This window comes from Cavia porcellus, unplaced genomic scaffold, assembly GCF_034190915.1.
Source record: "Cavia porcellus strain 051 isolate PalLab524CR breed Dunkin Hartley unplaced genomic scaffold, mCavPor4.1 scaffold_8, whole genome shotgun sequence".
Taxonomy (NCBI): domain Eukaryota; kingdom Metazoa; phylum Chordata; class Mammalia; order Rodentia; family Caviidae; genus Cavia; species Cavia porcellus.
Window position 1 is genome coordinate 39,430,948 of NW_026947491.1, and position 17,000 is coordinate 39,447,947.

At 37.1% G+C, this 17,000-nt stretch overlaps 1 protein-coding gene across 1 annotated transcript in view; it reads left to right on the forward strand.

Moving 5' to 3' along the window:
- The first annotated feature begins 256 nt into the window (after positions 1–256).
- The window catches only part of Pfkm (phosphofructokinase, muscle), a 41,392-nt gene continuing 24,648 nt past the window's right edge, over positions 257–17,000 (forward strand). Inside the window, exons 1-2 of the mRNA XM_023567732.2 lie at positions 257–347; positions 1,083–1,205. Coding sequence (XP_023423500.1) covers positions 266–347; positions 1,083–1,205 — 205 coding nt within the window. The 5' untranslated portion in view covers positions 257–265. The remainder of the gene's footprint in view (positions 348–1,082; positions 1,206–17,000) is intronic.

Below are 17,000 nucleotides of genomic sequence, written 5' to 3' on the forward strand. Positions count from 1 at the left end.
GTCTTGAAGAAGAAAGCTGAAAGCCCCCAGCCTTTTCCATTCTGTCAGTAGGTAGGAAAGAGGGAGTATTTGCTGATTTCAAAGGATCCAATATATAAAAGTAAATTATGTGTATCACCTCATGTGTTGAAATCTTTATATTCTCAAGCCCTAAGACCTAGTAGTATTTGAGTATATATGGTCCATATCAGTCATTGACACCTTAAATTACTCCATAGATCTGTTTACTTGGATTAAGTTCTGTCTTTATTTCTAGGAAATAACCATGCATAAAGAAGAATTTCATCTGAAATTTTTCATGTGTGTGATTCAGTCTCGCCGGTTAGTCAGGACTCCTCAGAGAACAGGTACAATTTTGTCCTGATTACAGTACAGTATCAGTAAGTGGATCCTTTGACATAAAACCTCAATATAGAATGTAAACTTTCCAATGTAATTATTGAGTTAAGGGGTTATTCTATTCCCACTATGATAAAATATTTTTCACTGAGTCACATCCTTTCCTTGTTCAAGTACAGATGATGGCCTGGCATTTAGGGATAGGCTCTAATTAGATAAGTAAGAGTTGAGCAAGAACAAGATTTATAGCTCATAAGGTGGTCATGGATTTCTATGTCCTTCATGAATTTTTTCAACTTGTCTAGGATCATCTATGGGAACTATACTTTCCATTGTAATTGATACCCCAAAACCTATAAGATAAATCAAATTAAAGAAAATATGTCTTGTTTTCCACCCCAGCCTCAAAATAGGTAGAGATATATTTTGCCTAGCCTCTGTTCAGGTCAAAGGAATAGTTTGGTTTATTGTTTGTTTTTTTGTTTTTTGTTTTGTACCAGCGACTGAACTCAGAACCTTATGCTTGCCAGGCAGGCACTATGCCACTGAGGTAAATCCCTGGTCCAGGAAGAGAATATTTTTGAAATAAGATAATTGTTAAGAATGGTCATTACTTCTCTTATTTATATTTATGGAAAAAACACCCTAGACAGCTGAAAATCATAGGAGAAATTAAAAGATATAATGAGCAGTTCTTCCCTTCAATCTCACCTTGAGGGTGACCTGCAACTATTGCTTCTCAGCTGGGGAAACTTCAAATTCCAGCATGCTCATACCAAAGCTACGACCAAGGACAGATACCTTGAAGAGTCTAGATACTGTGGATGATCCAGCTACCATGGAAGGCATACCTATTTTCAAAACTGGTGAGGCTTGTGGGTAAATGAGGGGGGTGAGTGGAAAAGAGTATTGGAAACTGGAAGGTTTGTACATAATCATATTGTAAGTCAGAGTAGACTACAAAAGTTGAAATGTTAGTTAAGGCACAAGAAAGCCATTGGTTTGTATGTGTATGTGCACATGGCATATGACAGACAGACAGAGCCAGAGCAACTGGAAAACTGAAGAGGAGCACCTCTGTGAATAGCTTGATTTACTCAATATTTATATTAGTTATTCTGTTGCTGTTATAAAGTAGCTAAATCTGAGGAATGTGTAAGAAGTGATTCATTTATTATTTAGTTCAAAGTTTGGGAGACTGGAAGCCCAAGAATCAGCAGCTCCATTTATTTGTTTTACCTCTAGGGGGACTGCTTTGGCCAAGTCACATCATGGCATATATCATCATGTGAAACAGGAAGCCACAGAGTGGGGAGAGGCCAGTCTGGCTATTTCACAACAAAGGGAACTAATGAGGGTCCCATGGAAACTAATTCCTTCCCCAGGCAGTGCCTCCAATGACCTATTCACCTTGCAATAGGGTCTAGGTCTTAAAAATTGTATCATCTCTTAGTACTGAGGTCTTCCAGCACATGAAACTTTTGAGGACACACCCAACACACATCCAAACTATAGCAATATTAAATCAGTTAGTTCCCTTAGTACTGTAAGGTTTTACCCAGCAGTCAGCAACCTTGACTTAGAAAATGGTGAAACTTTAGAAAATGATTAAATTAAGGAATTATGTTATGAAATGATTCTAAATACATTAAAACTTTACCTTAGAAATCCATTTAATAACAAAGTTCTCTTGTATATTTTAAAGTTGTTCAGTTTATTAGTAATTTAGATGAAGTTTCAGAAATACAGTTATACATTTTTTTCTCCACTTAAATACATCTCCATTGAAATCAGTTCACTGAAAGCATGGCCTGAGTTCTCACTGTGTGCCCAGTGATACACTAGAAATGATAGAAAAGTTAGAAAAAACTACATACATTATAAGATATATCCTTATCATTATCCTAATATCTTATTTATTTATTTTGTCTTTTTATCGGTACTGGGGATCAAACTCACGACTGCCTGCTTGCAAGGCAGGCGCTTATGCCGCTGAGCTAAATCCCCAGGCCCCTAATATCTTATATTTTATAATTAATTTAGGACTGAAAAGATGGTAACAATTTAATAAACATCCATGAAATATATAGCAGTATTTATTCATGCCTTTTTATGTGCTCACTATTTGGAATCATTGTGCTAGACTCGGTAGGAGATGAGAAAAAGAACTAGATATTTTTCCTGTCTTCCATGAATTGATTATCAAGGACAAGAAATGATCTGAGATAATATATAGGTTAAGTGCTTGATAACTGGCTCAAAATGTTGAATTTTAAAAGAAGAAGCCATGGAGATTTAGAGATGGGAGGAGCCAGAGAATGCTTAGGCAGAGTGTCACAGCTCCAGTTGGGGGCAGGCCCCAAGGTTCTACATAATCTCTAACTTAATGCAGTGTTTTAGTAGACTCAGAATTTATGCACACTCACAAGAAAATGGCTTATGTAAAATAACACTAATTTATTCATATACTTGTGCAGTATCTATAACTGCCAGCTGTGTGTGATTTATGTCACTTTAATCAGACTTGCTTTGTCCATGCATGGAAAGCAGCTAGTAACAAAATAATTCAGCTGATTGCTTTGTTCTACTGTTTCTTGAATTTGTGTTAATTATTTTTATTTTCCCTCCCCTTTCCTCCTTTTTCCATTCTTATTTTGCTCTATTTTTAATACTTGCCTCAGACCCACTTTGCCCTGATGATCCATTTGGGCCCATTCTAATTTGAATCATCATTTTCCTTTGGACACAATTTTGATGTTCAGATTCTGCCTTTAAAAAGTAGTTCCTCAGGTAAAAGCCACTCTTAACCTGTCCAGCTTTCCCACTATAGAAAAGGAATCAAATATCTTCCCAGCACTAGTGGGGCCTCCATCCCTCCGTTTCTACTTGCCTCTATCTTTTCTTCCTTTTTCTTTCCTTCCTTTCTCTCTGCCTTCTGTCTCAGTCTGTTTCCCTCTCTTCAGATGAAAGAAAGTAAGTTGTGCCTTTACAATATTAGTTATTGTTCTTAGTGCTGCAAATAATAAAGCAGATAAGTTGCCTTCATTAAGTTTTTGGTGTCATGGGAGTAAGACAAGACTACATAATCATGTACAGTTATATAATTAGAATGACGTTAATGCAGTGAAGGAAAATATCATGTAATTAGGGTTTAAAATGGAACCTAAGCTGACTGGGGAGGAGGAGCAAGAGACAGAGACAGAGACAGAGAAAGAGGGAGAGAGGAAACAAGAGATGAAAAGTGAGAGAAAGGAAAGAGAGAGAGATAGGAGAATGGGATAAAAGGAAATAAGTTATATCATGTACAGGTACAAATTCTCTCTGATGAGTGTGATTATTATGTGTATCTAAAATGTACCAATAAAATCTGATTGGAAAAGAAGAGAAAGCAAGCAAGCTAGCTAGCTAGCTCTCAGGAAGCTCTACAGGGTAAGTACCAGCCAGGCAAAGAGGGAAGAAGAGCTTTTCAGAAAAAAAGGAAGTGTAGACCCTGAAATAAGGAATTTAGTTCTTAAGAGGAGTAAAGTGGGCCAGTAAGACTTGCTGCTATAAGAATAGCTGAAGGGTGAATTGTGAAGACAGTGCAAGAGCCAGATTTTATGGTGTCTTCTAGGTCTTGTTAACACCTTTGTGCTATGGAAAGTCTCTAAGAGTGACAGGATCACATTTGTATCTTAAAATGCCCTTTTTGGCTCCTAGGCATAGGACAGGATACCGGGGTGAAAGGTAAAGTTTGCTCTGGTGAGGTGGCTGCCACTGCCTTGCTCTGTTCCTCGCTTCTGGCAGTGCAGCCCCACAAGGCACCCATGAGGGACTCATGTCATCAAGTGACAAGGGAGCAGAGGTGAGCACAGAGCTATTAATACTATGAGCTGCAAAACCATGATCTAATGACCCTTTATTGCTTTTGCCTTCCTAAAAAATCCATGGGAACTCCCTCCTTGCTCTAAGTACACATGAACTGAGCCATAGCCCTAAAAAAAAATTGAATACATGTTGTTTATGGTTTCATGCTTGACAGCTGTAGTGGTTATTTTCTCCCACTCATTGGCTATTAGTATACGCATCTCTGCCTGTACTATGAGGTAGGACGTGTGTATGTGTGTTCTTGCCAACAGAAGCCTGCTGGTCCTGAACGAGGGCATAGCCAAGAAGTGGTCACCCAAACTTTACCTTTTACCCCTGTGTCCTAGCTTCCAGCCTTTGTAAAGAAAAGTGACCCAAGATACCTGAGATGCTGCTAAATATACTATAATGCACTAGAGTTCCCTACAGCAAAGATTTATGTACCCCAAAATGTCAGTATTGCTAGGTTTGAGAATAATGTGTTATTCCTCAATTATTTCCTACAGTTTTTGTAGTTCTTGTGAGTACTCCCATTAGGAGAAAATGTTTTCAATGTAGTTCTTTCAGAAAACATGTGAAAAGTTACATTGCTGATAATCCCTATTAGAAATGACTTCAGCCACAGTTCCCTTTGTTTATGGATCTGGGAATTCTTACTGAGAGAGAAATTCCAATAGAATTTTCCAGTGAATATAGGATTGTATTCATCAGTATTTCATCATGAAAAGTGGTCCCAACTCATTAATTTTTAGTCTTTATTTTCAATATTATGCCTCTGTAAATAACCCCTTGTGCTTTCTCATAAAGCATTGTACATAGTATTTTTACTATAGTTTCATTGTTGATATTTCCTTTTGGATAACTTACTTGACTGAAGGCACATTTAGAATTGTATTATGTACTAAGCACTATGGTAGTTCTTAGTATCTGTTTGTTGCTAGTAAATAATTCACATGCATTATGATGAGAATATGTTGTCTTCTTTTGTATGGACTTTTTGTATATTTGCGATCTTCTGTCCAGCTAAGTGTGGCATATACTTCTAGTTGCCCATCCAGTTTCTATTCTCATTCTTTTCCCATGTCAAAAGAATTCAGTTTCTGTCAGATGAGTATGATTCTTCCACTTGTAAGAATGGAAGTTTTTTAAAAAAAATATCTTTCAGTTTTGTTAAAACTAGTACAGTCAGCCATGCGCAGGCCACTGCTGGACTGGGAACAGCCAGACCCAAGCTTCCCACTGTGAGTCAGTGCCATTCATGGACTAGAGGGAGAGAGAACAAGGCCACACCAGGAAGCAAGTCCAGTCTGGGAACCAGTGCCATGCACAGGCCACCACTGGATGGAGATCTGCCAGACCCCAGCCCCTTCCTGTGTGCGGACTGGCAAACAAGAAGAACCAATCTCCCCACACCCCCTGTAAGTGACTGGCTTATCCAGAGAAACACAGGCTATGATGATATTTACTGAAGTGAAATGCAGTTGGATGCCTGAGGTGCTTCGATGTTTCACTGACATTGCAGGTCTTGATCCAGTGGTCTGGTCATAGGTTCAGAGGATAGTGGTATGCAGTATGACATCTAGTGGGGGAATCTTCTGAGGGTTGTAGCCACTGTTGATTCCCTGTGGTCTTATTTTGAAGTCTTACATTTTTTTCATTTCATTTGTTGGATTGGGTTTTATTCTCTTTCATTTTGTTTGATTGTGTTAAATCCGATGGCATAGGCAGCTATTTCAAAGATAGCAAGATATATTATTGTAGCAATTTTGGATTTGCTATTGGCTTGTTTTGAAGTCCTTTATTGCATTCATTATTTTGTTTTTACTGTTGCCATTCTATTCTGTTCTGTTTGATTTTTACTGTGTCTGAAGTTAACTGCAGCTATTTTGAAGACATCAAAAGGCATTATGGTAACTACTGTTGATTTTGTAATGTTTTGAAGTCCTGTATCAGTTACATTAGTTTGTTTTGATTGGATTTATTCTGTGTTATCCCCTTTAAAATAAATTTTAAAAACCTAGTACAGTCCATGTTCCATAACCTGGCCGTTGACAAATAACCAGATGTCATTGTATACTTTTCTTAGAAAACCTTCTTGGCTGTGTTGAAATAGGGTACTCCTTACCTAGATTCTTCTCTTCATATTTTTGTTTGTTGCCCTTCCCTGTGTTTCTCACCTCATAAGATGAGATCCACTATCTAGTAAGTGTTAAAAAGATCAATTTTGTGATTATAAGGGCAAAAACTATAGTAAAAGGAGGAAACCACAGAAAAGTCATAATGTGTCTAATTGGTCCTGGATTTTCAGATTATACATGAGTAAAAAGTTAAATTTATTATGGGTTTTTTTTTTTTTTTTTGGTTTGGTTATTTTTGGTTTTTTTTGAGACGGGGTCTCGATGTTGTTATCCAGGCTGGCCTTGAACTCACTATGTAGCCCAGGTTGGCCTCAAACTTGTGGCAATCTTTTTGCTTCTGCCTCCTGAGTGTTGGTATTACAGGCATGCACCACTATGCCCAATCAAAATGAACAAAAGCAAAAAAACATAAAGAGATTTAAAAAAACCAAAATAACTGAAAGTGTAGGACAAATACTTGTAGGACAAAAGCTCAGAGGCAGTAATTGCTTTGTGGGCCAGGCTCTAGTTCAGCAGATGTGTCTCCCCACTAGACATAATATCTTCCCTGTACATAAAGATTCCACGAATGGGCACCCTGCCTGCATAGCCCGTGACTTACATGCTACTTCTTATTGAGCTGCAAATGGTAGAGCATTCTAAATGAGTAGTGCTGTGCCACAGCTCCTTTCTGGAAAGTAAGATCTTACTGGCATCCTGTTTTTCCATTCATCTAGGTTGTCTGCCACCAGCATCACCCACTCCCCTGCTGCTCTTCTGATCTTTTGATACTCAGATGGTTTATGCAGACCAACATATTCAAAGTCATCCTAACATTATGAGTACAACTGATAGGTAGAGATTATGATTCCTATCTATGGCTGAGATTCCTTCCAAGTAGGTATACTTGCTTTCTACATCAAGGACCAGGTTTTCCACATATTTGTTATGTTGTAGAAATCCCAAAATCTGCTTCTTGCTAAAGAAAAATCAGTGGAGTTCGGCCTCTGTGCAGATTGCCTTAATCTCAAAATAGCTAGCATTTAACATTGATCTCTTCATCTCAAACTTCCAGGATGAGTTCCACAAAACTTGACTCTATAGAGCTAAAACTCTTAGGGCTTTTTAAATAGTAACTGAATTGGGAAGTTCATTGAGTGGCAAAAATAGCCTTACAGATGTTCTTCTTTGAGGCAAATATACCCACTGATTAATATAGATGATTATATATGCCTTATATATGCATAATGACATTTTGGTCAGTGAAAGACTGCATAAACCACAGTAGTCAGTAAGGTTATAATGGAACTGAAAAATTCCTATCACATAATATTTTTACTGTATCTTTTCTATGTTTGGATATATTTAGGTCCACAAATACTTAACCACTGTATTACAGTTGCCTATGGTATTTAGTATAGTAACATGCTGTGTTGATTTGTACATAGTCTAGTTACAATAGGCTGTATCATATAGTCTAGATGTGTAGCACACTGTGCCACATACACTTATATGAGTACACTCCGTTATGTTCACACAGTGACAGAATCTCCCAGCAGCGCATTTCTCAGAACATATGCCTATTATTTAGTGACACATGAGTATATATCTTCTTGGATTTCCCTACTCCCAGTAGTCCCAAATTATATTACCCCTCAGTCACTTGGGGAAAACATAAAGAGCCTAGAGGTATATTTCTTGGCTACATACTTACTAAACAGCTTAGTAAGTATGCTTCTGCATTATTCTTGAGGTTAGCAGATCTGAAGTTGAAGGTTTTTGGTACTGTTCTATACAATCAATTATTTGTCTTCTCTACCTGACATTACCAAAGGCTTGTTGCCTTAAAGAAAGAAAAAGGTATCTAGTCCAAGGTTTAGGTTGTATATCTCAGCTGATGGATTTATCCACCTGTGCCTTCATTTGGAGTTGAAAATATTTGCTTCCTGTGACCACAGGAGTCATCTTGTTGCTTCTTCTTCGAACTGTCTTTTCCAAGTTAACCCCACTTGTCATAAATGATTCTATAGGAGCTATCCAGTTTTTGAGGAATATAGATTCATTCTTCAAGTGATGGTGTTCTTGGATTGTCATATTTTAGAACAATGGTTTTTAAGCTTTAAGTTGTTTCAGAATCACCTGGGGAAGAAGGGGCAAACTTATGGTTTGTGTGCCACAGCAGGGTGTTAGTTTTTGTTAAAAGCTCTAAAAGATTCACCATCACTGAAAGATTTATTTATTTGTGTGTGTGTGTGTGTCTGTGTGTGTGTGTGTTTTGGGTTTTTTGGGTACCCGGGATCGAACTTACAACCATGCACTTGTAAGGCAGGCACTTATGCCTGCTGAGCTAAATCCCCGGCCCCTAACTGAAAGATTTATTAAAACATATTGCTTGCTGAGCACAGTGGTGCATATCCATCTGTAATCCCAGTGCTGTGAGGGACTGAGGAAGGAGGGTCATAAGTTCAAACTCAGCCTGGACAATCTAGTGATTTAGTGAATGAAGCTCTGTTTGAAGACCCTGGGTTTGATTCCCAGTAGCAAAAAACCAACAAAACCTTGCAGTGCCCCACCTACTCAATTTCTGACTCCATAAGTCCCAGTTAAGGCCTGAAAATTTGCATTTAAAACCAACTTCCAGATCATACTGATTCCCCTGGATTGAACTAAAAACCATTACTTAAACTGACCAGGATTTGCAGAGAAACTCAGCCTGCCTGTGGCAAATGAGCTAAAATACCCAGACATCCCCCAACAGAAACTTTCATTTAAGTGACTGGTGGAGGATGTTCTGTCTTCAGGAATCACTCTTTCTCACCTAAAGCTAAAATTGACACCCCCGCCCCAGTGATAGTAGGTTCAGGTCTGTGGCCAGGATCTGCTCTCTGGATCTTATGGTCTAGTGGGGAAAACAGGTAATACATACCCTATTAGCAGGTAATGATGGGTGAGATCTAGAGGCTGTATTAAAGTGAAAGAGCTGGATAGATATTTGTTTCAACACAGAAAACACATACCTAATTGCTTGAGTGTTTTACTCTATTAACCCTCCAAAATTGTGTCCTATCTTATAATTCTAATTCTAATCAAAAGGAAACCTTGGTGTTCCTGTGATATAAGAATCCTAACTTGTTACTGCGTCAGATTTTTTCTGTTTTCCCTGAAAGCTTCTAAATGTCGTATCTTTAGATTTTTTCTGGCCCACTCAAGGGCACACGATAATGCCCTTATTCGTGTACTACTTTGCCTGTTCTTTATAGCACTTATCAATACTTTATGTGCTTTGCTTGCTATCACCTAAGTTCCATGAGGACAGATAGAGCTTTTCTGTTTTTCCATATTGGATCCCCCTAAACCTAGAATAGTTCCTAATATATAACAGATGTTCATTGTTTATTGCATGGAAACATGAAACCTATAATAGTTGTTTTTCTCTTGGGCCACACCTGAGTAGCTATCATACCTACTTCTCATTCTAAAATACCCTGGCTCACCAGTACTAATGTTATCAGTTTCTTTGTTTTTTCATTACAGTGCATTTACTATAGCTCTTTACCCATTCCAAGTCATGGCAGTAGTATATGGATTCATGGACATGACAAAAATCATTTTTTTGTTGTCCCCATCTATGTCAGGCTCTAGCATTCATTGTAAAAACATTCTTGTATACATGAACTGTTCAACAACCTGGTGGTGATATCTAATTGCATCCTGGATTGGAGTATATTGTCCAAATCTGTCCACATTTTCCTTTGCCTGTCATACACAGCATAGGCATCAGGGAGCTTAGAGCAGGAGTCACAGACCAGAACAAGTCCATGGCCCGGTAGGACCTGGGCTGCACAGCAGAAGGTGAGCAGTGGATGAGAGAATAAAAGTTAACCTGTTTTTACAGCTGTTCCCCATAGACAAGATTACACCTGAGCTCCATTTTCTGTCAGAACAGTAATAGAATTAGAGTCTCATAGGGGAGAGCCCTACTGTGAACTGCACATGCAAAGGATCTAGGTTGTGTGTTCTTCGTGAGAATCTAATGCTTGATGATAGGAGATTGAGCTGAGGCTGTGATGCTAACACAAGGGAGTGACTGAAAATAATTGGCAGAAAGGTTTCCATGGAAATCATAAATAACCAGTTGCCTGCCAACTCGTCAAAACCCTATCAGTGAGAGGCAAGTGACAAGTGAGCTGCATTTGGTGGTAGGCTTTATAGTTGTTGTACTTTGATTGTACAGATATATCTGGTGGTGGGATTTAAGTCAAAACCTGATATTTATTTTAGGCCATTGTGTCCTGTCTGTTATTTTATTTACTACTTCCATCCATGTCTCTTTCCTGCACTGCACACTTGTCTCAATCACAGTTTTGGCAAGCCCATAAGGTAACCCTAGCCAAAAAAATGTTGTTGAAGACTTTCTTTGAAAAAGGGGAATGACCCAGTGATGAGACTACAGAAGACTCTATGATTGCCAAAAAAGAAAAGTTCACTTAAATACCATGAGTCCTCAAATTATGGATTCATTGCAATACTCACAAGCCCACCTTTTATAGTATTTGTGACCACCCAACAAAACCATGAAGCCTTCCAAACTGTTTCATCACATGGATAAGACTTTAGAGTTTTTTCAAAGGAGAAAAGTGAATGTGAAGAGCAAAACAATTATTGAAGGCCATTACTTCATCAAATGTAGCTACACTGAGAGCATCATTGTTAGTGGCTAAATGCATTGTTAAACTAGAAGCTCTTTACTGTTTGTTTTTCTTTTTGGAACTCTTTAAAACTGTTGCTAAAGGGTTGATCCTGCCTGCTACTAAGGACATTTATCGTGAACTTTTAGGAGAGACTTCAATTGAAAAGTTGCCATGTTTTCTTCTATCTGCTAGCACATAACTAAATGAATTTACGAAATGGTAAGAAGACATTGAGGCACAATTTTTAGAAAGGATTAATGTGTAACAATGGTACACAATCCAGGGTGCTGAATCTATCAGAGTCACAAAGGAGCAATGCTTGTTTTTGCACGAGATATTTTTAGGATGAGTTGCAGGAGGATATGTTATGTGTACTTTTGTTGCCAATCAATACCACAGCTGCAGAACTATTGCAAGTCTTTGAATGATTACACGTTAGGAAAACTGAATTGGTTATTTTGTGTCAGCATAGGCATAGATGGAGAAGCTGCTGTAGCTGGATAACTTTTGGGTCAGAGGTTGCTTCTGAATAATGTGTCATGGTGAGCAGAAAAATTTCACCTGAATTTAACAGTGTTTAACAGGATGTGATTAAAATTATCAGCCACATTAAAGTAAGTGCTTTTAATGCATGCGTTTGTGCTGCTCTGTTGAGTAGTTGAACATAGAGCACACTTGTCTTCTCTTACACACAGAAGTAGATTACTTTCAAAAGTAGATCACTGGCCAGTGTTTTTGAGTTGTGAGGACTTCTCCAAAGATTTGTTTTAGAAAAACAGTCCCCATTGGCAGTGCATTCAGTGGCATAGAATGGATCACAAAACTCATTTACTCATGATATTTTCAACCTGCTTAACAAACTCAATTTGCTACTTCATGGGAGAATGACAGCTGTATTCAGGCTTTCAGATAAAGTAGCTATATTCAAATCTAAGCTGGAATTATGGATGGATAATTATGGAATTACATATGAATTAGTAAACTTTAGGATTTTTGAAATGTTTCAAATGTTAGCAGAAAATTTTGAAACATTCAGAGCTTTCTTTCTCCAAGCTGATACATGATCACCAATTTCAGGTTTCAAAAGTCTTTTGGTATTACTTCCCAACCACAAATGATCCCTAAACTGGGAAAAAATGGATTCAGGACCCAAATGTGAATAGCCTGATGAATTGACTTTGTCCTAAAGAGGAACAAGTGTTTGAGATCACAAATCATGGAGGCCTTAAACATATGTTTAAGATAACTTCATATTTCTATACTTTCTGAGTTGAAATAAAAGTGGAATATTCTGAGATCGCCACAGAAATGCTGGAAAGCTTACTTCTATTTCTAGTATATGAGTGTATGAAGTAGAATTTTTGGCAGTGATAACAACTAAGATGAGATTACTTTGGTTGTCACTGTCTCCCATCACTTCTAGATGGTACCATCTAGTGCAGGAAAATAATCTTAGGGCACTCACTGATTCTATATTGTGGAGAATGACATAATAATTGTATTATATATATAGCAATGTAATAATTAATACAAATAAAGTGGACAATAATTGTGATGTGCTTGGGGCATCTTAAAACCTTCCCTTCAGTCTGTGTAAAAATTGCTTCTATGAAATTGGTTCCTGATGTCAACAATGTTGAAGACCTCTAGTTCTGAGCATCTCTTCTCCACTCAAGCACACTACTTGTCTAGCTGCTAGGGAATTCTCTTTAAATATAGTGCTCTCCCACAAACTGTCTTCTTTCATAATAATTATAACTTTTCTCTATTACTTACCTGAATTCACACTCTAATAGCTTGCAGAAACCTACTGAGTACTGGGAAGTCTAATAGGACCCTCTACATATTTTCCTGTACGCTGCAGGTCAGCATAAAGAATATGCCTTTCATTGCTCTGTACTGGGGTATGGATTAACATGAGATACAGTTTGACTTTCTTTTAGACATTAGCTTTACTTGGCATGCTAAAAATAGGGAAATTATCATCAGGTAATGAATGACAGAGGAAATGATAGACTTTAATCTCATGATCTCCTGGTTCCATTTGACTATATACATACATATATAGTCAAATGGAACCAGGAGATCATGATACATATAAAGTCAAATGGAACCAGGAGATCATGATACATATATATAGTCTTTATGGTCAATCACCCCCTCACACATACTTTCTACCAGGTCCAGCTTCTCCAAACCCTAAATTCTAACTATCAGCTTCAACAACTGATAACTGGGTATATTTTGGACCAAATCCTGACTTTCTATCAGTCCTGTGGCTAGGCCTTATGCGTCATTGCAACAGACACACAACCTCTTGAAAAGCCTACCAGAGGGCCCTAGATTCTTCTTCAGTGCAAAGCCAGCATCTTACAGTTTTTTCATCTGGAGGAAGGATCTAGGACATCCTTTAATAGCTGTATTAAATCATACCAGCAATGAAAATAACCTTAGAATGAGATTACTCCCACTATTGGCTTACTGCGATTGCCTCAAGAAAATATTGTATCACCTTTTGTTTGCCTATGTATCTTGTTACTTTCTTTCTGTGGTCATGCTCTCCTAAGCTTTCTTGATGCCTAACACAGCATCCTAGGTTTTATGTCAATGTTTAGATCCCTTTCTTAGCACACTCTTCCTTAATCACACTGTGTTCATTTGTAGTCACATATATATGAATGATTTGGCATATATATTTGCCAAGGTCTCAAACATTCTCTCCATTATTGATCCACAATTAAATCATGAATTCAAATTTTGATTCATAATGTAAGTCAATCATAGGTAGCTAAAATACCTCTTTCAAGTTGTAAAGATTCCTATAAAACTATATTTGAAATTTGGAAGTTGTTTGATGAACAGATAATTAGGAAAAAGGAACATGCATGGTCTTGGAGTTTAGTATTAAAAGGAAAAAAAAATTCTATTTTTAGAGGGCTAGTCTTCTTTCATTGTACTATGAAAATTTCTAATACTGGTATTATAGCTTACATTTGGATGTCCTCGCAAATCCTCAAGGGGTCATAGCTGAGGCTTTTCCAGAGGTGGCTGGATCTAGCGTGTGTGATCTTGAGTGTGTGACTCAAGGATGCTAGGATTAAGGATATGAGTGCTACTCACTCTAAGTAGTCTGAAGAGGATAAAAGTGCAGAAAAAAACTGTTTAGGTCCTTTGTTGCTTTTGCTACCTCATGCATACCTTGCAATATTGTCTTCTGTGATGCCTTCTGCCATGTGCTACTTTGCTTTGAAGCCAGCCAACTATGGACTGAAACCTCTGCAAACTGTGAGCTAAATAAACTTTCCCCTCCAACTTGGGTATTTGTCAGGTATTTTGTGTCTGCAACAAGAGAAAAGTAAGATGACTGGAATATTTGTATCCGCTGACATGTTTTCCTTAAACAATGTTGAATAATTACCACCAGATTTTACTATTCAGATATTTTGTTTTTTCTTTTTATTTCATTTATCCTCAAATAATATATTTATATCATATGAATTTGATATATTATAGATGTTAGTAGAGTTATTGATTTCTTCAGTTATAGTTTAGGTCCAGTGAATTGTAAACTTCCTAAAAACAGTTCTTATGAGCCAGTTAGATCATAACTCCATGACAGCTTATTGTAGTTTAGTACCTGTCACAATGGCTGCATATAATCTCAATAAATGCATATTGAATATACCAATGAATTAATAATGAAAATTTTTTAGGATTCATCTCAGGAAGACTTTTGCAGTCACTTCTTAACACAAAATGTTTCTTGTGCCAACTACACTATTTTATATTGCTTTTTAAAAAACTAACTTAACTCTCATAAAGTAAAATCCTAAAGTTTGGTGATTCCAATGAGATGATCATAGGCAAGACTAGAGTGCTTCTGAAAAGTTAGTCTTTTCTAGGACTCCACACCAACTAACATTTTAAAAATTAATAATAATCTTAATGGACATGAAAAGGTATTTTTTTTTTTTTATCGGTACCGGGGATCGAACTCACAACCGCCTGCTTGCAAGGCAGGTGCTTATGCCACTGAGCTAAATTCCCAGCCCCGTGAAAAGGTATTTTTAACATTTTAAAAATTAGTATGTGTTAGTGATACTGAATGAATACTGAATGAATAATGAATATACTCATGGTGAGGAATTGCTTCCGATGCATATCCATCTCAATCTTTTTCACTTCTCCTTTCCTCAGATGAAGTGAAGTGGTTTTGATTTGATTTGTTCTTCTTTACTGTGAAATGGTGTTGAACATTTTTTCATGTGCTTATTAACTGTTGTATACCTTCCTTAGAAAAATTTCTATTCAAACTTTACCCATTTAAAAAGCTTTGAATATCATAATTTTATTTGATATTTCGCTGAACATGATATAACTTAATAGGCTTTATTTTTGAGAACAGTTTTAGGCTTATAGAAAATTATCCTATGGAACAGAAAGTTCCCATATACCCTGACTCTACCCTGTTCCATTTCCTCTGTTACTCATATCTTGCATTAGTATGATAAATTTGTGATGAATCAATATTGATACATTACTTTTAACTAGGTCCATGTTTAATATTAGATTTTACTCCATTTTGTGGTTCCAAGAGTTTTGACAAGTGCATGTATCCACCATTATAGTGTCATCCAAAAGAGTTTTAATACTCTAAAAATCTCCCATGTTCCACCTAATTTACCCTTCTTTTTTATCCTAAGTCCCAGGTAACTACTGATCTTTTTACTTTCTCCTCAGTTTGAATTCTTTTCAGGCTGCCTTGTTTTACTGACCTCAATGTATTTAACATTCCTCCTTGTTTTTTTTCATGGCTTCCTGAGTCATTTCTTTGTATTGTTGAATAATGCTTAGTTGTATAGATGTGCCATAGTTTTTTATTCATTCATCTTTGAGGAACATCTTGGTTGCTTCCAGTTTTTGGCAATTATGAATATACATTCATGTGGAAGTTTTCGTGTAGGCTATTGGGGACATGACAAAGAGTCCTGATTATCTGTATTAAGGGTATGGCGAGAAAAATAATAAACAGAGACAAGTTTAGTAGTATATGAACAGCTGGGAAGTCAGTGCCTCCGGGTGGGTCCTTCTCCTATACTCCAAAATAGCCACTATTTATTAGGTATATACAGTGATACATAGGGCTAGTGAAAGATTCCAGTTCAGCAAAAGACTCAGACTCCACATGGTGGAAATGATCATATGTTAAGAAAGATCTTGACCTAGAGTATAATCCTGGGATGACTCAACAGGGCATAGATGATCTTATGCTATGACGAGTCAGTGGGAAACCTCAAATGGGAGGTATTGATAATCCCAAGCCTCCATTTTATGATTCCTTAGGGAGAAATGCAAAATTAGCCACTGTGAATTAGTGATCCCTAACATAGATATCAATTGCAACCTATTTGGGTAAATAAGAATACGATTTCTGGATCACATGGTAAGACTATGTTAAGCTTTGTAAGAAACAGTCAATTAGTCTTCTACAGTGACTGGACCTTTGTGCATTCTGCCAACATTGAGGGTCTCTATTGCACTGCATTTTCATAAACATTTGGTATTGTAGGATTTTTAGTTTAGTCCAAAAAAGTGTGTAATGGCATCCCATTTTTAATTTGCAGTTCTCTAAAGACATATGTTAAACATCTTTTCATATGCTTATTTGCTGCCTGTATATCTCCTTTGGTCAGAAGATCTGTTCAAAGCTTTTGCCCATTTTATAATTGGGTTATTGTCTTTTTATTATTGAATTGCAAGAGTCCTTTATAGATTCTGGATACACTCTTTTGCTAGACGTATGATTTGCAAATATTTTCTTCTATTCTGTGGGTTGTCTTTACTTTCTTGATGGTGTCATTTGCAGTACAAATTTTTTTTTAAATTTTTTTTTTTGTCTTTTTCATTTTTATCGGTACTGGGGATCGAACTCACGACTGCCTGCTTTCAAGGCAGGCGCTTATGCCGCTGAGCTAAACCCCCAGTCCCCCCCCCTTTTTAAAAAATT